This window comes from Manacus candei, unplaced genomic scaffold, assembly GCF_025592945.1.
Source record: "Manacus candei isolate 608988 ecotype Guabito, Panama unplaced genomic scaffold, ASM2559294v1 h1tg000109l, whole genome shotgun sequence".
NCBI classification, from domain to species: Eukaryota; Metazoa; Chordata; class Aves; order Passeriformes; family Pipridae; genus Manacus; species Manacus candei.
Genome location: NW_026138157.1, coordinates 841,864 through 864,795, shown reverse-complemented (window position 1 = coordinate 864,795; position 22,932 = coordinate 841,864). Strand labels below are relative to the sequence as shown.

Sequence of the window (22,932 nt, the reverse complement as noted above, 5' to 3'; positions counted from 1 at the left end):
CTTTATATTATGTATGGACAACTGTTTGCATAATGGGGGCTGTTCCACAGCTGTATGCCATCTAAATATAAATACACAAATAGGCTAGGCTTTTTAAAATAATATGTTTCATATCAAACTTAGATTTGTTAGATTAACATAATCTGGTGGAATGGAATTTTGTTGTCAAACAAATATTTATTTTCTCTGAAGTCTGCAATGGACAACAAACTCATCCCTGTTACCATATGAGAGCATATCTTTCCCTCAAAATTTTCTCATATGTTTCAGCTGAACCCACGCATATCTAATAAATATATTTAAATATTATATTATCAGAGTAGCATATGAATAGTACTTCTTGTTGACATGGTGAAGCTGATGAACTTATTTTTACCACAGAATAGGCCATATTCTGTCAACCTAAAAAAACAGTGACATGATCCAAAAAAACATGAAATGGCCTTTAAGCTTTGTTGCAATAAATAACTCCATTAATAATGGCTGATAAACTTGCAAATTATTCTCTACAGTCAGTTCAGATTTATTCAGCACACAAAGGATGATACCAGTATTGCTGAGAACTACAGTTCTAAATTAATCACAATATACTTTATCTCCACATCACTGAGAATTCCTAATATTAATTTAAGTGCATTAAAGTGACACACCTTCCTTCAGACTTTTACAATGTACAATTATATCAGTAGCAACCTTCCTAAGAGAAGAGAACAGTATACACTGATTTAAGAATATTTGGGCAATGCCCACTTTAGACTTTTTGGGAAATGTTTTAGACTGAATACAGGACAAGTGTGTACTCATTTAAAAACAAACAAGCAACAAAAAATAAAAAAACTCCACACTCATCCAAACAATAAAAAAACACACCAAAAAAAACTACTTTTCCTTAATTCACCTGGAAGAGAGCTTAATTCAAAAATTACTACTGCAGATGCCCAGCTTCAGTTTGTTTTATCAATCATGTTATTTGTATTCATAGGTCAGGAACTTATGCAGCAATTCTCTAGTCTAACATAATATATGCATTGGTCATGGTCTTCTTTGGAGGAGAGCTGAAGTGTCCCACAAAATTAAGTAGACAAAAAAATAATAAAACCACTAAACACTCTCCAGACTTTTCACTCTCCCTTCTATGAAAATAACCATCACAACTACCTGATCCTACATGCACAGACATGTCCAAAAAGTCCTTGACTCTAAGCCTCACACAAAGTCCCATGAGGTTCCTCCTGGACGCATTCAAAAATGCAAATGATGGCTGCAACCTCACTGATACTCATTTCTCATTATTAAGGTAAAGGCAAAACAGAAAAGCTCTGCTAGAACATGAATACTAACTATTACTCCTAAAAGATTCAGTCCATCACAGTTTCTTACACAGTATCCACCATCACCACTCTTATCACTTTACTGATGGTGAACAGACTCCACACAGTTGTATGCCTTTGGCATGATGTTATCCCACATGTGCTGTAAGAGAATGACACCCAAAATTTAGGCAAAAAATAGAAAGTATTACAGGCATCTCAACTGTAGCAGTTCCTTATTCCACTTTGTAAGTGGAATAAGTAATCTCTTTTTAAGTGGGAAAACAGTGCCCCTCATAAGTGACTTTTTCTTGTGTGCACACTAGTGTCCAAGGAATGCAGCTAATACTTGACAGAAGAGGTAATTTTGGAACCAGCATCCAAGAAGAAAATGCATTAATTGCATTCTTTAAGGGAAAGTTTCCAACACACTTTCAAATACAAAATCCACCACCAAAAAAACCCAAAAACCTCTACTGGGGCAAATGGAAAATAATGTACATAATTAGGCTCCTCCAATCAGGTTATAGATTATGTGGCTGAAAAAGGAGCTATATCCACAATATTTTTGCAAATAAATAGACCCGTGGTTGTTTTAACCCAAAAGATTTAATGCCTGAAAGGATACCACGTAGTTCTAGGCTTGCACATTTTATTCCAAGAATGCAATAAATACTAACATTTATTTTTCAGGGAAAAAGACATCACTATTTTCAAAGCATACTTATAGCAACTCTTTTAGTGTGTTCCTTAGCAGAGGTGATAGTCAGAGTACCATCACAAGCTCACATACACATAGCCCTTATGTCTTGAAGGCAATGACATGAATGCTGACGTGCCTTGTCAGCAAAGCAAAGAAAAAAACCAAAGAGGTGAGGAAACTGCAGTCCAAATCATTATGTCTTCTTCAAGCCCAACTGTATTCAGGAGCAAGAATATAGGTCCTTTTGTATTTTTCAAAAACAGAGTAGAGTAAGAAACATGAAAAAGGATAATAAATAAAATCCTCATGTGAAAAGGATGCTGAAGAACAGAAAGGGAGGTATCCTGCTCACAAAAGAAACTGTAACTTCACGTGGGGGAAAAAAAAACAAAAAACACAACACACAAGAAAGTAGGAAAATAGATAACTCAGTTTCTGAGTGCTTCAGATATTACTTCTTAAAAATGGTTGTACAAAATGCAAAAAAAAAATTACCAATCCAAAAATGGCCCCGAACAATTACCTCAAGTCTGATAAATGTCTTAAGAAACTACAAAAGTTTGTTAACACTTAATCTTAATTTGATGACAAAAAACTGTAGTCATATTCACTTGTTACAACAGTTCAAGTCTAGCAGTATTAAAATCTTTCCTCTTGCTATTGCTCTTATTAATGGTATTAAAAAATCTGAAAACCAAAAATATCCACAAATAAACAAAACCCCAAGACGTTTAGGGAAGAAAAAAGCTTCTGTGAATATGAAGTCAAGGAATTTCATCACAGAACAAGTTAGATCACTAGCTTTTCCCTTCTCAGAATACAAAATCTAGAGTAAGAAAGCTGAAACATTTGGTCCAGTTCTATAGCCATATGTCCACATTATTCTGATATTATATGTTGCTGAGTCCAGTAAATGGGGTTGGTTTTCTTCATCCTTGAAGTTCAGAAATAAAATTGCTGGGATGAAAAACTGGAAGACTAAAGGCACTGTCAGTGTCCATTTAAATACACATATTTATTTAAATACACACATTCCTGACTGATACACAGTCCATAACAGTATTTCAAAGTTCTTCAGAAAAGGAACTTTTTATCATTTTAGGACTCAGACTCAGGAAGCTCTAATCTGCAGCATTACTACCACTGCAGCAAGGTAATTTGTTTTTATTAAAATTCATCCATCATTTAAAAATGCTTTGAAGTGTGTTTCAAAAACATAGTAAAAAGTCTGAATCTTCTAACACATTCCAATAAACACAAACAACTGCTACATTAAACAGGCAAGAAGGTAACAGGAGACATTGGCAGAAACTCTGAAATAGGTAAAAAGAAACTTTCTAAGAAGTCAATCACTGCACTACCTAAGTTATGATGTTTGCCAGAAACCCACACATGGGTTAGTAATGGCAAGCAAATACATTTGTTCTGACTTAGCATGTCATTGGCATGCTGGGTTTTCAGTAGGAATTCCATGAATGTAAAGCATAACCCAGGTTGCAATGGAAGATGAAGAAGCTGCCACCTTGTTTTTGTTTTTACAAGCTAACATCGGTATGTTTATAGCACGAGTCTGTAACTCCATGAACTTTGTTGCTGGTTTCTAGTGTGCCCAGCGCACTGAAATTCTCATCCCTATCAATGGAGTATTTTGGCACCCAGCAGCTGGAAGTTAAAGAGCACATTATGTTAAAAAGCTTGTCATAATACCTGCTTTTTAAACACTCCCTGTACTCTTCAATCTGAAATTTTACACCTAGTTTGAGTTATTTATTTCCTCCTCTCAGTCACGAAACAAATTTAGAGCAATGAAATTTTGAAAAATATGTCTTTAGTGTTCTCATAGAGAAGCATTCTGCTGCAGTGATTCGGCTGCAAACACTGCAGAGGAACTGTAAATAAAAAGCTCATTTCTACTGGAATTAGAGAAAACATGGGAGATAATCCATACAAGGGACTATCTCATAAACCCACACTTGAGATCAAACAGAGTTTGAAAGAAATCAACAAAAGGAATGTGATTGTTTATTACTCCGTCCCAAAGGATCCTGTCATAAAACGAGCAGTCATCAGGAACAACTCTCCTCTGACCACTGCACCAGCCCACAGCGACAGGGGAGGGGAGCACGGGGCAGGAAACGGAGAGGGATTCTGTCACAGAAGACAATCAAGGTTGTTTGCGGGAAAATGAAAGGGTTTGTCTTCGGTAAATAAGCGGCGGCTTCACAAAAGCGGTGACAGGAACCGAGGAGCGAGCCAGGCTGACACGGAGCCCGCCTGATCCCCGGCCCCGGGGCCGGAGCCGCCTGCCCCGGGACGGCAGCGCCCTTCCCCGGGCGGCGAGGGACCGGGTTTGGGAGGAAAACCCCGAACCAAACACACGCACGCCCCGCACATCCACTCACCCCAACACAGCGCGCCCACCCCACGCCTCACCGCGGGCCTCGGCGACCGCACCGACCCGGGGGCGAGCCCCGCTACCCCCGGGGCGCGGGAGGCGCCGCTCCGGCACAGCCCGGGGGGACGCGGCCCCCGACCTGTCACAGCTGACGGAGGGGCGGGAGCAGGTCGCGCCCCCCCAGAGCCACGGACGGCGCTGACCCGCGGCCCCACCCCCGGCGCGGAGCCCCAGGGCGATCCCGCAGCCCCGCCGCCCCCTGCCCGGGCCGGCCGGGGCTCCGCCGGGGGTGACGGCGGCGCCGCGCGCTCCATCCGCCGCCGGCAGCCCCGCAGGAAAAGGCGAGGCGTCCCAGCGCCCGGCAGCGCGGCGCCAGGCCGGGCAGCGGCGCCGTGAACCCGAACCCTTCTCCTCACTCACCGGCATCATCTCCGCAGCCGTCCCCGCGCCGGGCGCGTCGGGCCCGCCGAGCCGTGCCGGGCCTCTCCCGCCGCCGCCTGTGTCCGCGGAGGACGCCGCGCTCGCCCTGGCGGCTGTGACAGGTGCCTCCCGCGCGCCTCGCTCCCCGCAGCGGGCGGAAGGAAGACGCGAAGGCGGCGACGGCGGCCGGGCTCCCAACCCCCTTCCTCCTCCTCCGGAGCGCGGCCGCCTCTCCCGCCTCCCTCCCCGGGCGCTTCCTGCTCCGCTCCGCCCGCGCCGCCCCGCCACGGGTTAACCCGCCGCCGCCGCCGCCTCCTCGGCCGGGGCGGGGCCGCGCGGCCGCACGTGACCGCGGGGCCGCGCCGGGAATGCGGGGCCGGGACTCGCGCCCGCCTCCCGGACCTGCCGGGGCACCCCCGCTCCCCGCAGCGCCGCGCTCAGCGCGGGGTCACCCCGCCGGTTGTTCCCGGGCTCGGCACCTCCTCCTCCTCCCGCCGGCGCTGTGCCGCCCTGCCCCCGGGCCGGGCCCCGGCGGGCGCCGCCTCCTCCGGGCGGGCTGCCCGGGGCCGATTGCCCGCGGGCCCGGGCGGTGGATGAAGGGGTAGCGGCGGCGGGCGCTTTCTGCCCCCGGAATGCGGGGAATGCGGGGCGGCCCCGCCCGGCCCCAGGCGTGCGGGGGGGAGCGGGGCGGTGACACGGGGCCGGGGCTCTCCCGTGCCCGGGAGCTCAGGTCTCTTCCCGACAGCTTGTCCCGGTCTACCGAAACACACCTTGGTGGCTCGGGTAACGTCATGTGCAGCGTCACCTCCCCTCTACCGTCCCTCCCTCGTGAAACCCGCCTGATGTACAAAAACTCGGCTTAGCAGCGGGAGGGGAAGGTATTTTTGTCCTGATGTCAGACTCATGAGATCTGGTCTCGTGTTTGAAAGTAAGGTTTAGTTCCTTCATTTTCTAGTCTCTTACTCTGTAGAGCTACAACAGCAAGATGAAAGTTAACAGCTTGGAAGAAGCCAAGCTCAACCAGGAGTCAAAACATCACCATATGTTGGTACGGCAACACATGCAATGTAGACAAATTTCATATTGCTGTGAGCCTTAAACCCTAATTTACAGCATGTATGGACCTACCCAGTGCTCCAACTGTTTCTGTAAATGGCTGTTTTCCAGTCTTTGTTATTTTATTTGTAGAACACCATGACAGATCTCAGCAAGGAGTGAAAAAAATGATAACTTATCAAGTTCTTGAGGAGCTTAGATAATGTTTGTGTAAGTGTTTGAGGGTAAGTGATAATAGCATAATATCTCAAATATAAGCTTCTATGGTAAGTGTACCCTATTCATGTAAGATTCTGTAACAGATAATTGTGTAAATCATCTTAACATATACATGCTTAAGATTTCATTGTGTATCCTTGTCAGTGTATTTGCAGGCTCTGGTGTCAGCTTTGTGACAAGTCAAAGCCTCTGCTTCTTTTAATAAATTGGTCCTACAGGGAAAATCTGTTAGTATCACATGACAATACTTTGCCAGTTTAACATTATTTTGCAAGTACTAAATGGAGTGCAGCTCGTTGGCAATAACACCAATATTATAGCCAGGTTCTTGTAGACTGTGATTCTACCTCACACATGGAGCTTTGGGAATAGGCAAGACTATGGTACTTCAGACCCCATAGAGAACTCCAAGATCTACTCAGAATAATAATATTAACCCTGCAACTAGGCTGACTTGAATGAAACAGGCTTTAATGTGCTTATAGTCATCTAGCTTAAAAAAAAGGGGGGGGAGTGGGGGTTTTGTCTTCTATTCACTGCTATTATTTTGTTGACTAAATTTCAATATGAATTTGAAATTTACTTGTCCTCTTACTACCTGTAGTAATTCTAATTTTCAACTCAAAATTCTAAAATCCTAATTTTAACAGCAAGGGAATTGTGCACCTTTTGTCACACTTATTCTTTAAAAATTAGTATTTCTCATCGACCAGGTTAATTTTCTTTGCCAACAATTCTTAAACAATGGTCTATAATTTCTTTGCAGGTATACTTGATAGCTGACTTTTCCCTGTTTTCAGCGAATAATAATAAAAACTAAAATACTGTAAATATTACCCCACTATTATTTTCCCACTGCAACAGCAGGAATGCCAACAAAATGAAAAGTGGGACAATATGATGTAGACAATTGCTGCTGGGAAGGCAGACACTCCTCCACGCAATTCCTCTGTTGGAATAATGGCCTCTAGTATAAAAGTTTGTCGACATTGTGTTGCTTTTGGCAGATGCAGGTTCAGCCAATGCAGCAACCAGACAGACTGGATACTGAGGGCTAAGAGGAAATGTCTCCAAAGGTAACGTACATACTTTATATGCAAGTCTGCTTCTACTCCTATTTCTGCTTACCTTGAAAACACCACTTATCTCATCCCTTCCCATCTCCATTTTTCTACAGAAATTAGGAAAAAAATATTAACCAATATTTACAAAGTATAAGACGTAAACCTCTACCTGCAGTATGGTAAATTTAACATCTCTTCTCTCACAGAAGAATCTTCTTTAGCAGTTAAGAAACAGAGCAGCCTTTACAAAATTTTTGATTCCAACTTAAAACTACAAATGTTTTGTTTACTGTGAGCAGGAAAATGGTCACTTGTAATAATGTAGAAATTTTTTTCCCCATTGCCATGCATTTCCATTCCAAATGACTGGTCCAACTTGGTAGAAGTTGTGGTGCTTGGCCAAAGGGACCAATGATATCTACAAGTCAGTTGCTTGTCTTAGATAACTGAGGTTGCATAAAAGCAGTCAGGATTTGGGGAACGCCTAAGAAGATAAGGGAAGAGAATTTGGTTATGGAAGCAGATAAAGCCAGAGATACTGAACCCAAATTATTTGCTTCCAAATCCGTTTCCTTTGTGAAAGGTGTTCTAACTTTGTTGGCCTTTTTTCTAAAGGAAAGGGTTTGTGTTTATTTGTTGGTGTAAGTATTGAAACATTATACCTTTTAGGCTCCTCTTGGCTCCTAAAAAACCCAGTGATTCTATTTAACTTTACAAATTGAAACCACTGTAGCTTAACAGACTTTTTATTCAACTTACAGGATTAAACAAAAAAAAGAATTACTGCTTATCAGTTATGGTATGGTTAGTTTTTTAGATTTGTGCTGAGGTTGTGTTTAGCTAGATATTGCAATTTGATTGAAATGTATGAATTGTCATTTAGTGTTTTGTTAAAACACTTGAAATTTATGGGTACACAGAGAAAAATTACCAAAACATGGTGTGTATTTAACCTATTTATTGAAAAAAGGGATATTAACTGCAGTTAAGAAATTGTCAAACCTCTTATTTGACCATGCACAACATTATTCATAGGACAAGTAGAGATTCTGAAAGATACAGCTGTGAGGCTAATGAAATTTTCAAAAGCACTCCTGATGAAATTCCAAATCCTACTTGTGTTTTCTAAGTATCTTCTAGTGAGATTTTCAAATGTGGATGTTTTTAAAGTTTTTAAAACTACCATGTCTGAATCTCTCCTACTTCTTTTTTATGCACAGACAAAAGGAGGAAAATGAACTTTCCTACCTTCTGAGATTTAGGTGTTCTCCGGTTTTGCATTCACTTGTTAAGATGCTTTTCTAGACCATAGGAAAATGTTTTCACGCTTTGGAAGTGTCACAGGAAAATAAGTATTTATTTTGAATTAATTTAACACTTTTTCTTTTCATGTGGTATTATTTTAAATAACAGATACTGCTATTTATAGCCAGGAACAGTGTCAAGAGGTCAGACATTTAGGGTGGGATCCATCTTATCCATCTTTAGTAATCTAGAAGTTAGGTGTGTAGTCTCAATCAGTCATCTAGGCTCCTTCTACAGATAATTTAGGATGGGGAGGGGAGAGAGGCAGTTCTGCTGAGATACTCGTCCCGCTATCTAAATCTCCTGGTCTTTGAAGGTGCCTATCTCTGTGTTGATTTAAGATGGAGCCTGGATGACTAGCTCTGGTTAGAGAGCAGAATTTTTGGATGGCTACAGTTAGGATGGGTTCCCTCACAACCAGCAGAATAAAAAGTGAGTATGAGTGGGAGTGTCAGGGCTTTCTGTGTATGTGTATTAAAAGAAAATCATGTATTTTTTCTAAATAGATGAGTGAATTACTTTATTTCAGAATACAACTGTCTCCTTTCAAAACTTGCATTTGCTGTAAGGCAGGAGGAACTGGCCCTGAGTAGGTAAGCAATTTTAGAACCTGAATCACAGAAGTACTTCTAACTTGCCAGGCAGTTAACATGGTGGCTGTGTTGCAGTGGTGTGTGACAGATGATACAAAACAAAAAGACTTAATGTTTTAAGGGGAGTTTCACAGCAGGACCTTAAACTCTTTAGTGAAATACTTCATAAAGTAAGTGTGTATATTTAAAGGCAAGGTATTTTAATTTGTTACTGTGGCCTTAAGTAGCCTTTCATTCTAGAATCAAGCTTTTTAAGGCTGCAGCAATAAGGAGTTCATACTGAACAATAGTCATATGCTGCCATGTTTGAATTCATATACAGCCAATGCATTTCAAACCCCACCAAACCTGCTCAGAGATAAATAAACTACAAATAATAACCTAAAGGAAACACTTTGATGTCTGTTTGGTATACAGTATTTGAGACACGTGAATGGGGAAAGATACTTTTTCATCACTGCCTTGTAATATTCTAAAGTAATGTATGCTGGACTAGGTGACTCATGTTCTGAAGTTTCCATAGCCCAACACTCAGTGCATCATCCTGAAAAGGAGGGTGACAATTAAAGCAGGAGTGAAGCATTCTGTGTGTGTAGCAAAGCTGTGTGCCCTTCCCGGGGATTTGGGTGTCTGGTACGTCATGTGTTTCAGCCCTGCCTTTGGTGGATTAGAGAGATAATTTCTTTAAACAATAACATAAATTGTATTCCTAATCCCATACACATGATACAAAAGAGTGTACTTAGTGGAAAATGCTGTGGCCTCATTGGGAATGTGTTGCTATCCAGTCTTATAAAATTCCTACACCAACAGGTATTGTTTGATGTAGCTACAGAAGATAGAGTCTTATAAGACAGATGACATGCCATCATTTTTATACATGGAAAATCTTGTTCTGCTCCCCTGTAATTTATAACAATGAAGCCATTAACTATATTCAAAGAGGTGGAGAAAACAAAAACTTAAATGTCCTGGGAGAGGTTCTCTCTGCTTGTACCTTAAAGCTTGGGGTCTCAAGATGTTTCTTTACAAAAATTTTTTTCTTAAATTTTCAATATGCCTATGATGAGTGGAAGTATCTGAGACAAGCTAGATGATGGGTCTTTAGTTGAAACATTAATTACCAAGGGGATAGAGTAACAAGTCAGTCAGTCCTTCACTCTTTACTCCTTTTATTTATATGCTATTGTGAGTGTACCACTTGGCCAACGTTTGAGGGGAGAAAGGATGGGTCATGTTTTGAGTCCAGCTACTTCATTTCTTACTGTAAGTCTAAAATTGTTCTCAGGTATCTCAGTCATGATTTAGTGAGTCAAGTACTGAAGAGTTTTTAACGATTCCTGTATGAAGTGATTTCAAGTATTTTCTCTTTCAGGGATATACTGAAAGGTATTTCTTAGCAATTACCGACAAACTGATGTGAAAAGGAGGCTTAGTGAGGAAAACATGCCTCTGAGCAGAATGCTCACATATAGTAGGAGAAAAAATTATAAACCAAATTAAATGTGTATTAAACAAATACCTGTTTATACTTAGTATTTGAACAACTACATTATTATGACTACTCTGCTGAAAATAACATTGTTTACCTTATTTTTGTGTGTGAACTCATCACAGATTTTACAGATCAGAATACCCAAGGTAAGTTTCCTCAAAAAATAAAATACAGTATTGAATCTGTTTAAATAAAACACCATTGCAGTTGTGAAATAGGATATGGTTCTGATTTAAGACACACCTCTATGGACAACATTTCTGCACTGTCTCTCTCTCACACGTATATATAACTTTTTGGGCTTTTTGATTCCCAAAAATTGTCAGAGCATGTCTGTCTTCTCTACAGGTCTATGCAATTTATTGTGCATCTGAGTTTTTCTGCCATAGACACATTTTCAATAGTGCATTTTGAGAGAACAGCATCAACAGTCTGCTAATCTGGCCAGCTGATGTAATCTACGACATTTGCAATGATTTTTTTTCCATGTTACAAAAATAAAAATGCTGGGTTTGTGCCTTACTGATGCTTAAGGTTCATCTTTTCTAACTCTTTGTATAAATATTCCTTTTCCAGGTAAAGCAACAGTGTTCTAAGTGACAGGACCCAAGGGAACGGCCTCAAGTTGTGTCAGGGGAGGGTTGGGTTGGATATTAGAAAAAGGTTCTTCACCCAGAGGGTGGTTGGGCACTGGAACAGGCTCCCCAGGGAAGTGGTCACAGCACCAAGCCTGACAGAGTTCAAGAAGCATTTGGATGATACTCTCAGGCACACGGTGTGACTCTTGGGGATGGTCCTGTGCAGGGCCAGGAATTGGACTCGATGATCCTTGGGGGTCCTTTCCAACTCAGCATATGCTATGATTCTGTAATAAGACAAGTTGATTTTGTCTCCAAGTGCCCTGGTTTGTAATCTTCCAGAAATACATTTCTGAATAATTTTTATTTTTACTAGTGTGGTCCTACAACAAGGTTTACTACAATTACTACAATTCTTAGCTGCATAAATAGAAGAATGTCAACAGTAAAGGCAGATGAATTGTGTAGGGCATTGATGGAACCTTATTAAAAATGATTCTGTGAAAAGCTCTAGAAATAGTGACAGTAGAAAATGTATCACTGGTATGTGTTTAGAATCTATTTTAGGTTGATTTATTCAAAGAATTTATCATAATACGAAGCTGAACTTCAGAAGATTTAAAAGGCTGGAAAGGAGTGTGTTCATCACGGAGGAGTACACCCAATAATAAATAACCTACTTACTGGGGGATGGTTAGATGCTACTTTAAAGGTTTGTCTACTGCTTATGACTCAAATTCAAAACCAGTATTTCTATTCTATAAATGAACAAGCTACAGCACAAGGTAAAGTAACTTGAATCTTTTCTCTGTTTCTTCCATTTGCTATGGGAAAGTTCTAAATATTTTTTTCTTGCCTTCTATTTCTGTCCTTCTAGACAGGCTTGAGTAGGTGTTTAACTTACTAGCCTTAATTTAAAAAGAGGTGTGATAGTTAGAATTAATAAGAATACATAATTTGAAAGCAAGGTAAAAGTATTTTTTGCAAGATTCCTTTTCTAGTTGCATTACTCCAAAATAATTAACTAAATCAAAGTATGCTGAAAAGTATTTATGTCTAGGTGTTTATTTACACCTAGACACCTATTTAAGAGTCAGATCCTTTGTTAAAATTGATATGACTGAAGTTCTTAGCTTACTAAAAGGAATGCGGAATTTAAATTTTAGCTAATTATTTTAAAGAAGTGTCTTGAGATCCTAACCAGAACCAAAAGAATTTCCCTTTTAAACTGTATGTGATATGTTATGTGGAATACAACATCAGGATTATAAGGAGAGAATTGTAATGTCAGGTATAAGAGAATTTAAACAAGGCTATTTCTCTGTGCAAGTGTGCTAAGTGAAGCAAGTGAAGCATCAAAAGTAGAGTCTATAATAGTACTGGAAAAAAGTATAGCTTGAGACTGATACATTTGTATCTCCTCAAGATAAATAATGGAGTTAATTATAAAAGTGGAAATGCTTTTGGTTAGACCCCCCACCAGAAGGGTATCCCTCCCTGTATTCTTGGTCCCCTATCAAATGGCTGTTCACATTCTAGTCTGTTTTATTAATTTCTCCTTTTTTCTCCCATAATACTCTGCTTGTGTTCAGTTTATTGCTGCCATTTTTCTTGTTTACACAGCATTCCATATGAAATATATCACAACAGTTCCTACGTTGTACCTCAAAAATTCCCCCTTAATTGCAGCAATTCTTAATATTATCAAAAGCATGCTAAACACAACAGGTTAAAACAAGAAATGAAGACTACAACTGATACTGCAGAAAAAGTCTGTGTAGGCAGCAGTCACCACAGATGGGATTCATTCAGTATACTGCTCTTAGTTCTACCACCCACGTAAATCCCCATTATCATTTCCTAGCAAACACACTTCATTAGCTCTGAAGAAATCTCTATTGTCTGTCCCAGCAGATCACTGAAGGTACTGTTATGATATGGATATAAAATAGTTAAAGGTCATGTCAATTAAAAAATATTGCTTTAGGATTCTGAAGGTCGTAATAATAAAACATATTTTCATTTTATAATAACCAATAAAACCAATAATATAATTTGATTTGATGAACCACTACCAAATTTGTATTAAGCACTAGGATATCATCATACAATAGTTCTCCCTGTTCCCTACTTGTTTGTTCATTTGTCCATATAATTAAGTGATAGTATAAACTCGAGAAAGCCATGTGCTGTCCCAGAGGAAGGAAGCAAGGCTTTGCCTTTGCTGAAGCACAAGCTGACATTCCTGATTTGTATACAGGGTGGGGTTCTGCATTCTTTTTATTCCTCTGACTTTGACAGTGATGACAGTTCTCACTGGAGAGGCAGTACTTTGATCATGTGCGTAGCTGCATGCGAGGAGGAAACTTGCCTTACGTTATTGCAAGGGACACAATGACTTAGGGAAGTTGGGTGAGTGAATGGGAAGCTAGGAATTCTGATTCTTCTGCCCCTTTTCTGAAGAAAAAAAAGAAAAGCTGTTGTGCTATAATGCAAGTTATAAAGCAGCTTTGATTTAAACAAGATCAGATGGGTCCAAATTAAAATGGAAAAAGTCCCAGCAAGTGCTTGTTTTGCTATTTGAGAGGGGAAGAGACCCATAAAATGATGAAAAATTGCCTGATCTGATTCACAAGTAGTTGTATCAGCACAACTATAAGGAGCAAGGTGCTACAGCGTAAGGGTGGAAATGCCACAAGCTGGTGTAGCTGCCAGAGAATTTGTACTGCTAAACCACAACCAAAGACACATAGTACCCTTAGCAGAATTTAATTTAAACTCCCAAATTATCCATTCTTGTGGTGGTCAGTTCACTTTGAGTTAGGAGAGAGTAACTGTTTCCAAGCACTTTGTCTGCAGCAGTGCAGTAGACTACAAGACTGTCTTGTTTATGAGTTTTTCATAAATTAACAAATCAGAGTCATGTGGCTTTATATTCTTAAAAAGAATATTAGCTGCTAAATGTTAGTTGCTAAAGGTCATGGAATTATAGTTCGCAGAGCTTGCTGTTCAAGCACTATCTTGTCACTTCTTGTTCCTCCATTTAAGAAATTGTTAACTAACACATTTAATGCCTCAGGGAATCTCCATCTTACTATTCTTTCCTTCCTAGTGGCTTTACAGATTTCCGTGAATGGAACAATAGAGATTTCACACATTGACTTCCTCGGTTTCACTTCAGCCAGCTGGTGGTGATGTCACACACAGTCACCTGTGTCTAATGAGCACCTGATAGTTTTCCTTCCTTGGGGACTGAAAGTACAATACACTTGTAGATACCAGCTCTGTGTCGGGCTGTATTTGTAGTACAGTGGTTTGCTGTCATGATTCAGATAAACAGGAGACTAGTTCAGCTGTTTTAGTTACTTTGGATCATTTCCTGCAGCTTTACTCATCCTCCAAATTAACATAAACACACATTTGGGTTTTTTCCAAGTTAGCCATTAAAGAGGTTAAGTAGGTTGGGCCCTGTGACTAATGGTTCCTTGGCTCTGACTGTATTTTGCTGCTCCTCTAGAGTATTCCATAATACTTTATTAGCATGCAGGAGATACTCTGAGATTCCTAATTGTAGGAAAACCCAAATGTCCAAGAAATCCCAGAGCCATAAATCCAATGAGAAATCCCAGCCATAAATAAGATCCACCATGGAGGAGTAAATACAGAAGTACTTGTGCTGTAAAAAGACCACATCTTGCACTAGCATTGTCATTATTAATACAGCTTCCACTGCTGAGCTGTCATGTTCTGTACTAAGAAACCCAAATTACCAGTGCCACAGCAAAACTTAGCCACGATGGTGCTGCAGTAATTGGATAAGACTCTTTGACCCCTATGATGTTTGTTGTTCCACTAACATGGCAAAGGTAGTAAACAGTCAGGTTTTGTCACTGCTGATGCCTTGTCACAGGCAGCAAACAAAAAATGCAGTTGCTGAACTATTTTACTACACAAAGTTTAAATGTAATCCTCTGTTTTAGAAATGTCAGCAATATAGAGGCAGCAGCTAAATGGAAACAACATGATCTGCCAATGAGCACTTGGCATATCCTCCACCAGAGTTTAGCTGTGAATCATGATGAATATTCCCTCCTTGGATTAGAGTCCTGATTTTACACAGTCATTTGCATAGAAAATTGGTTTGTTCAGGAGCTGAGTACTGTCAGTATAGACACTTACCTGGAAGAAGAAAACCTTTTTGTTTTAAAGTTAGCTTTAGAAATCACTCTAGCTAAATTAGGGAAAAAAAAAAGGTACATATTCTAAAATGAAGAGTATTGAAGGGTGGGTACTCCTTGCAGCGCTTCTCTACCCAGGGCTACGCTGCAGGTGCTAGTGCTGCAATCGAAATTAATTGCTCCTTCCACACTGTAAATATGAAGTGGCCCTCACAATGCCTTAGCTATCTTTCCTCTACTGTCTTTTACACCACCTGCTCTTCTTCAGCATAGAGGAGCAGGAAGTATATAGATAGTACTACAGGTGTTACACATTATGGGTGTGTTGATTTCTGCTTTTGAGTCAGGCCACTGAACTGAATTTCCTCCTTCTGTATGATACTCAAGTAAATAACTCAAAACATCTATTGAAACATAAAGAGCAGTCTTACTTTGCCTAACTCCTGCAGATATTTCTGTTCAGAATCACAGAGGAGGGAATATTCTGTAGCTCATAGAAATTTCTGACAGAGAAGTACCAATAGAAGATCCAGTTGCAGATGGCATTGTTTCAGTAGAAACTGTTGTTTTTATAACCCAGACACTGCTGCCTATATGTAGTTTCTTTCCCTACTAGAAAATCAAGCAAATCAGATAGTTAAGACTTGAAGCAGGTTAAGTTCACCTAAAAGTGCAGTTAACTGTGCTCCAAAGGCAGGTTATCAGAAGCTCCTCTTGCCTCTCACCTAACACCCAGATCAGACAGCATGTTGTGCCTCACTGCCAATGGTCTGGGTTCTACCTAAGGTGAAGCAAATCCTGCAGTGATTAATGTTTTTTCCCCTGGTCTGTTTTCCTCAGCTCTGTAATTGAAAATTGCTAAAGCAGGCCATTTGAAGTATGTGTGGTATCTTAGGAACTATAACTTAGTGATCATAAATTTGCATTACAAATGCACATATTGCTCCTTACCTGGCATAAATTTTCAATCTCCTGCTTATTAAGTACACCACAACTCACCCACCCTGTAATTACCACTGGCCTAGTGGTAATTATCTGTTCATTTGGAGCCCAATTTTCTTCTAGTTTTCATTCTCTGTTCCCTTCTTCTGGATGCTTTTGCATTTTTATGTAAAAAACCCCAAATAGTGAATACTTCCTACTTTTCATTCATTCTTCTGTGGTGAGGAAACACAGAAAAACCCACACAGAAATGATTAAAGAATCAGCTAAAATATATCAAGGGAAGACACAACAAGGAACACTGTGGAAGGTGGAAGAAATGTCAAGAATGCATGAAAGACAGATGTCACCTTTACAAATTCAGTAATGCTACACCTGCCTTCTGTAAAACAAGCTTTCAGAGAAATAAGACTGGTAGTTTTACTCTACTCAGTAGGTACAGCTATTAAGCTTAAGCATAAGGATAAATTTTGAAGAAATTAAAGACAACACAATGTTTGGAATGTTTACCATCAGCAGGTAGGGTTATCAAGTTACTGAGCATTCAAAAGTTATGGCCAGATACTGCAATAAGAGACTGAAAAGCAAAACTTTACTCAAGCTGAAAGATTTAAGATGTTTCAGTGAAGTAGTTAAAAAGATGTACGTAAGCATTAAGTCATTAAAATGACTTAAGCCTCCTAATCTTCTCAAAAGCAGATTAGGCTAAATTTAAACAAAACATGACATGAAGTCCAATTTTGGTTTACACCCTATGTATCTGTGGTATAGAATTCAGTATGTATAGTTCTGAACTCTGATTTTTGTAAGATAGCATAGGTCCCTAGAGTCTCCAAAATACACTTGCTATGAAGTTACTTCTAAAAGTTATCTGCAAAAACCACTTATGACCCATCCCAGTAACACTCTGACTTCTAAATTTTCAGGAAAAAGGAAAACTCTTTGAAGTCAGTTAAATATTTATTTATGCTCATATTAACTGCTGCCCCGTGTGTGATGTCATTATTCCCTTTAAATTCTGAGATTTTCACAAGCTCAAATGGCAGATAAAAGCCCACCAGGTATCAATTTTCTTATACAATACAGGTCCTTTGCAAAATCTGTGACTAAAGGAAGAGCCTTTCAGAGTAATTCCTTAGCTCTACTGAACACGAAGGACAAAAAAGATACTTGTCAATAATGTACTTTTAAATAGCATTTGTAAGTGTTTTGCATGGTGTTTTCTTAACAGTACAGCTTTTGATTTTAAATCCTTTAGAACTAAAAATTCTTAAAAAAAAAAAGTAAGGCTTTAAAAATTTTTTGTACCCTTGATTATTGCACCACAAGTTGACAAACAGCTGAGATTTAAGTACTCACACTCGGCATATTATTACATTACATTTTTAAACTAAATAGCCAAAAAAGCTTTCACTGGGGAAAAAAATAAAAAAAAAGGAAGATAACTCTATTAAGTACTTGCAAAAATTTGGTCTTTTTCAAAATACCATTGAAAAAGTTTAACATGGAACTTGGAAGAACTGTAGAAAACAAAAAACGCTTATTCTAAAAATTAGGTTAACAATACACTCAGCATACTTTGTCCAACATCTTTAATTAGTTGTGACTCAATGGATTTATTCTTTCTCCCATTACAGCAGATGGATCAGGTACAGTTTTAGAGTAACTTCCCTAGGGTTGTGACTTGCTTCATTTACAGTAAAGATGACGAACAACCAAATTCATATTCCAAGAAGAGAAGGGGTCTTTAATGATGGCCAGAGGACTCTGAAACAAAGACACGATTTAGACTGTTCAAACAGTAAAGCAGATCAATTCAGGAATGTAGTACAGATCCTAGAACAGACAACTGTACCTACATCTGAGCACAAGAACTGGCAATTCAAATAAAACCCTTGAACTACGTACATTAATAAACTTGTCCAATACTAAAAATCCTCTTCTGCAAGTTTTAAAGCACTATTATGGGCAAACATCCATTCTTCCTTAGTTTTGGTATGGTTCTTTCACAATGGCAGTTTATTTATAGTGTTATCTTGAAGTCTACTGGGCACTATTTTCTCTAATTACACATTTAAAAATGTAAATAACATTTACATGTACAAAAAAACTGGGAGCAAATGGATTATCTGTCATGTGCAGACAGAAAACTGAGGTACAGCAGTTCATGAAAAAATAAATTCCAGTGTGATATCAGAAGAAACTGTCCATCAGTATCTAAACACTACTTTATAAAGTACAAAAATACAAATTCAAAATATAATAGCAGCTACTCTTGTGATCATGCTGATTCAATTAAATGGTTGTTACTATTATTTATAAGAACTCCTCCCACACAGAGTCAAGGTGTACAACTTCCATTCTACTCTTAAAATCCATGCAAAAGACAGATTAAGACAGAGGTAACGTCTGTGCAGATTTACCGATGTTTCTAGATTATAAAACCATCAACACAACTGAAATTACATATTTTGAAGTAGTCTTTAAACATTTTCTAAATTCATAACTTGACCCCCCAAACTTATGTAAAATATTCTGAGCTAATTTTTATTGCACTCATTTAAGAAATAAAACAAGGTATTAGACGTTTAATACTTACTATTTGCCACTGCTTTTTTGCCTGAGGAAAAAAAAATAAGAAAAATACAAGCTGAACAATGACACTAAAAAATTTTATTTCCTATTTACTTTTTGCAGAGAAAATTAGCTTATACTTCTTATGATTTGCTAATTTAGCTCAAACAAGATTTAGTAAGTGCACAAAACATGTACTTTCCATGATACATCTCAGTAAACTTGGTATTGATTTTTAGAAGTTGTTTGTTTTAAATTAATCAAGACTCCATGAATTTAGGAATTGTAGCCGCCAAGACTTCTACTGCAATTCAAAAGAAATGTATACGGATTGTTAGTATTTTACATAACATATGGATATTTTATATATATACAAAAACGACATACAGATGTAAACCAAAGCGATATGTTTGCTTTAAAATCTTCCATGAAATTAAAGGTTAAAGCAAAAGTTAAAACCTTTTTTTTTTTTTTTCCCTACCTAACTACTTATATTTATTTAATCTTGTAAGTGCGATGTGAAAGTTTTGGACATGATACACATTATTTGGACAAAGCTGGAAAAATACTGAGGCAATATCACTCAGCTGGTCCCACAGCAAGGGGTTCCTTTCCCTGTTGACTTTGCCTACAGCTTGTAACATTTCACTGGAAAGGGTTTGACTTGGGATTTTTTCAGCATAGCCTAAAGTGAAAAACAGGGCCTTTAAGACACCATGTTTCTTTCTCTAAGAAAGCAATACAGTGTCAACAAATAACACACATTTGCACATTCAGTGTGCATTTTGAGGTGCACCAACCCAAAATACACTTGCACAAATTCACATGAGAAAACCTTTTAAAAAGGGGTGTTTTTTTTCAGATCTTGAGCAAGTCAGATGTGCATTTTTAAAACCAGTTCCTACATTTCCTGATCTTCATAATGTAGTCACAGTTACACTGGTATTTGAGTGTTTTTATTACTGTAACCTTCTACACTGGGCAAGTTAAAACTTCTAAATTTTTATGGCAAGGACCTGGCCCTAAGTAAGAACGTTAATTTCTTTTTTGCTGACTGATTTGTTACAGTTATTGTCTTCTATAAACCTTATCTATAAGCTAATGAGGACTGCAATGTGTAACTTACCCCCATATGAAATTTTGTAATAGGCATAAGCTGTTAACGCCACACCAACCCATATTTCTTGATATACAGTAGTGAAGTAGAATTTCATGGCTCTCCATGACTTTGGAATCATGGTCTGCACCATCTGAAAATTATAAAAAGTTTTGTCATGCTAAGTTTTGCAACTGTATTCTTAACCTGCTGGATTTTTAATATATATACAGACACAGACATATATCAATATATCTGTCTTTATGTATACACACACACAGAGTCCTGATACATACCCACAGCAGTTCACAGGTAAAAAAATAATATCCCCCAAACACACAAAAGTACTTATTCCAAAGAAAACAATGAAAATTCAGAGTTAAAGTTACAATTTATGGGCTAACACAATACCGGAAAAAAAATAAATTACAGCTGATGAAAGGCTTCGAAGATGAGTCAACAGAGCATTTATAGAGTAGCAATTCCTCTCTCTATCAGTGACTCTGACTCTATCAGAGCTTTTTTTAATGTTTCCAGATTCCCTCAGGAGAAAAGTCTCATTCCAGACAAGCCAGAGAGGCTCCTTCCTCGCACTACCAATTTAGCTTCCCTCCCTCGAAGCTGTCTCTTCCAGCATGGTAATTTCTACTCAAAACAGCAAAATAAATGATGTTAAGCTAATGAATTCATGCTTTATAATGACTATTTGACTTTCAAAATATGCCCCAAGAACAAGAAGCCTGTCAGTGTTGTGTTTTTTCCTCTCTAAGCAGCTTTGTTAGACAAACAAAAAACTGGATGTTTTAGAATAAAGGGTACCCTAACTCCTATAAATGTTAGTTCACATTTGCACCATGTTGCACTAAAATGCCACATGCTCCACTGCCTTATGCACAGCACTTCACCCAACAGTCACTATTTACACTTATTACAACCCCATGAAGTCAGATATACACACACACAGATAGTATGTGGTAAACCAGAGTCCCAGGAAAAAAAAGCAGAGGCAAACTTCTCTGAGGTAATGCTCACTCACTTATGTGCCATTACTAAATGTAAAGAATCCCTGGGCAAAGCCTCAGAGAGAAAAGCATTGAGAGAGCAGCCAATGCCAAAACAGCTGGAGAGATCTGGGTGCTTCTTAAACAACGAAAGCAACGCTGAGGCAACTCACGTCTAATTACAGACAAACCCACATTAATCTTTTATTTGTTTACGGGCAGTCATTTCAATCAAATTTTTACTGTGGCCGGAGTTCCTGAAACAGTGTCGTGCTTTCACCAACACTATCAAGGACACTGCACCTTCCCCTAAATTTCCAGCATTTGTAGTTTCAGACAAACACAGTCACCCTGCTACAGCAAAATATCAAGACACAGCAAAAAGAAAGATTTCTACACCACACTACTACAAAACACAGCAACAAGCGGTGCTCTTTCCAGCTACCACCCTGCTAAAGCCCGGCAGAGACCATTCCCCAAGGCCTGGGCGAGACGTCGTCCAGACTATTTTTTTCTGAAATCTACCCACAACAGCGCTGAACTTGCCGTCTCTTTGCCCTCCCCGCCACAAGCCCCCCTCAGCCCGGGGCACCTGCGGCCGCCCGAGGCCTGACCCTCAGCACTGGGGTGGGCGGTGGGTAACGGCGGAGCTCCAGTGCCGCCGGCCGCGCCTGCCTCCCCTTTCCCAGTGAACCAACGATACCCCCCGCGAGCGCTGCCCGGTAGGAAGGGGCAGGAACCGCCCTGAACCGTTCTGGTCCCGCGGGCCCGCACCCACCGTGGCGGCGGAGCGCGAAGGTCAGGCCGGGGACGGGTCCGCTGCCGCCGCGGGGCGCGCCGGGAAGGGCCGAGCGGCGAGCGGGCACTGCGGCGCCCCCTATGGCCGCGGAGGACCGGAGCGCTCCCGCACCGCGGCCGTGCCAGCCCCGCTTCCCTCGGAATCGCGGGAGGGGTTAGGCGGGAAGGCACGGCAGTGGGGCATCTGGTCCTACCTCCCTGCTCAAACAGGGTCATCCCAGAGCACGTGGCACAGGGTTGCGTCCAGACGGTTCTTGAGTATCTGCAGTGAGCGGGACTCCACACCCTCTGTGGTCAATCTGCTCCAGTGCTCGGTCACTGCACAGTAAAGTTCTTCCTCATGTTCAGGTGGAACTTCCTATGCATCAGTTTCTGCCCGTTGCCTGTTGTCCTGTTGCTCAGCACCACTGAGAAGAGCCCAGCTCCATCTTCTTGGCACCCACCCTTTAGATACTTACAGGCATTGATGAGGTCCCCTCTCAGTTATCTCCTCTCGAGGCTGAACTCTGTCAGCCTTTCCTCATAACAGAGGTGCTCCAGTTTCCTCATCATCTTTGTAGCTCTCCACTGGACCTCCATGCCTCCCTTGAACAGAGGAGCCCAGAACCGGACACATCACTCCAGATGTGACCTCACCAGGCCTGAGCAGGGGGGCAGGATCACCTCCCTGCACCTGCTGGGAATGCTCTTCCTAATGCACCTTGCTGCAGTGTCCTGCCCAACCTGCACCTCAGTCCTGCTTCCCAAGAAGGAGCACAGCAGGTGTCCTGCGCCAAGACAATGCCAGAAAGGGCCTGTCACAAGTCTATGTAGTGTGTCCCTTAGGGAATAGATTGTCCTGGAGGAGCAGGAGGCACCACTGGGCCAGATTCAGCAGGGCTGATGCACCTGCGTGCCTTGTGGGCCATTCCGTCTAGGCACAGGAAAGGGATGGGACAACTGGGATTCTAGAGTAGCACTCGGGTGAGAAGGGGAAATGACCACCCCGGCCTCCCATGGCTGGGAAGGAAAGGCAAAGCTCAGACCCTTTTCTCACGTTAAAATGCTTTAGTGGGATCAGACTGCATTTACTTTCCTACTGAGTGATTTACATAATCTGCAAGTATATAGATTTGCTAAATATGAGCTTTGTCACACAGGGCAAGTCTTCTTGGATCTTACTTGGGGCTTTTTCGCATTTAATAGAGGAACATAACTTATGTCAA

The 22,932-nt window shown here is 40.5% G+C and overlaps 2 protein-coding genes across 4 annotated transcripts in view; both read right to left on the bottom strand.

The window, feature by feature from the left end:
• Nucleotides 1-5,165, bottom strand: part of PPP1R13B (protein phosphatase 1 regulatory subunit 13B) — a 69,427-nt gene extending 64,262 nt beyond the window's left edge. Inside the window, exon 1 of the mRNA XM_051769478.1 lies at nt 4,829-5,165. Coding sequence (XP_051625438.1) covers nt 4,829-4,837 — 9 coding nt within the window. The 5' untranslated portion in view covers nt 4,838-5,165. The remainder of the gene's footprint in view (nt 1-4,828) is intronic.
• Nucleotides 5,166-17,833: 12,668 nt separating this feature from the next.
• On the bottom strand, nt 17,834-21,809 carry ATP5MJ (ATP synthase membrane subunit j). Of its 3 annotated transcripts, none has more exons than XM_051769551.1 (4): nt 21,708-21,809; nt 19,959-20,082; nt 18,858-18,878; nt 17,834-18,025 (listed from the first exon to the last, which is right to left on the bottom strand). In XM_051769551.1, exons 2-4 carry the CDS (start codon nt 20,080-20,082, stop codon nt 18,006-18,008), a joined length of 165 nt encoding a protein of 54 aa, XP_051625511.1. In that variant the 5' UTR covers nt 21,708-21,809; the 3' UTR covers nt 17,834-18,005. The 3 variants fall into 3 exon arrangements, with proteins under 3 accessions (XP_051625511.1, XP_051625512.1, XP_051625513.1); XM_051769552.1 differs by lacking the exon at nt 21,708-21,809 and adding an exon at nt 21,522-21,660; XM_051769553.1 differs by lacking the exon at nt 21,708-21,809 and adding an exon at nt 21,103-21,459.
• Between the last annotated feature and the right edge of the window lie 1,123 nt (nt 21,810-22,932).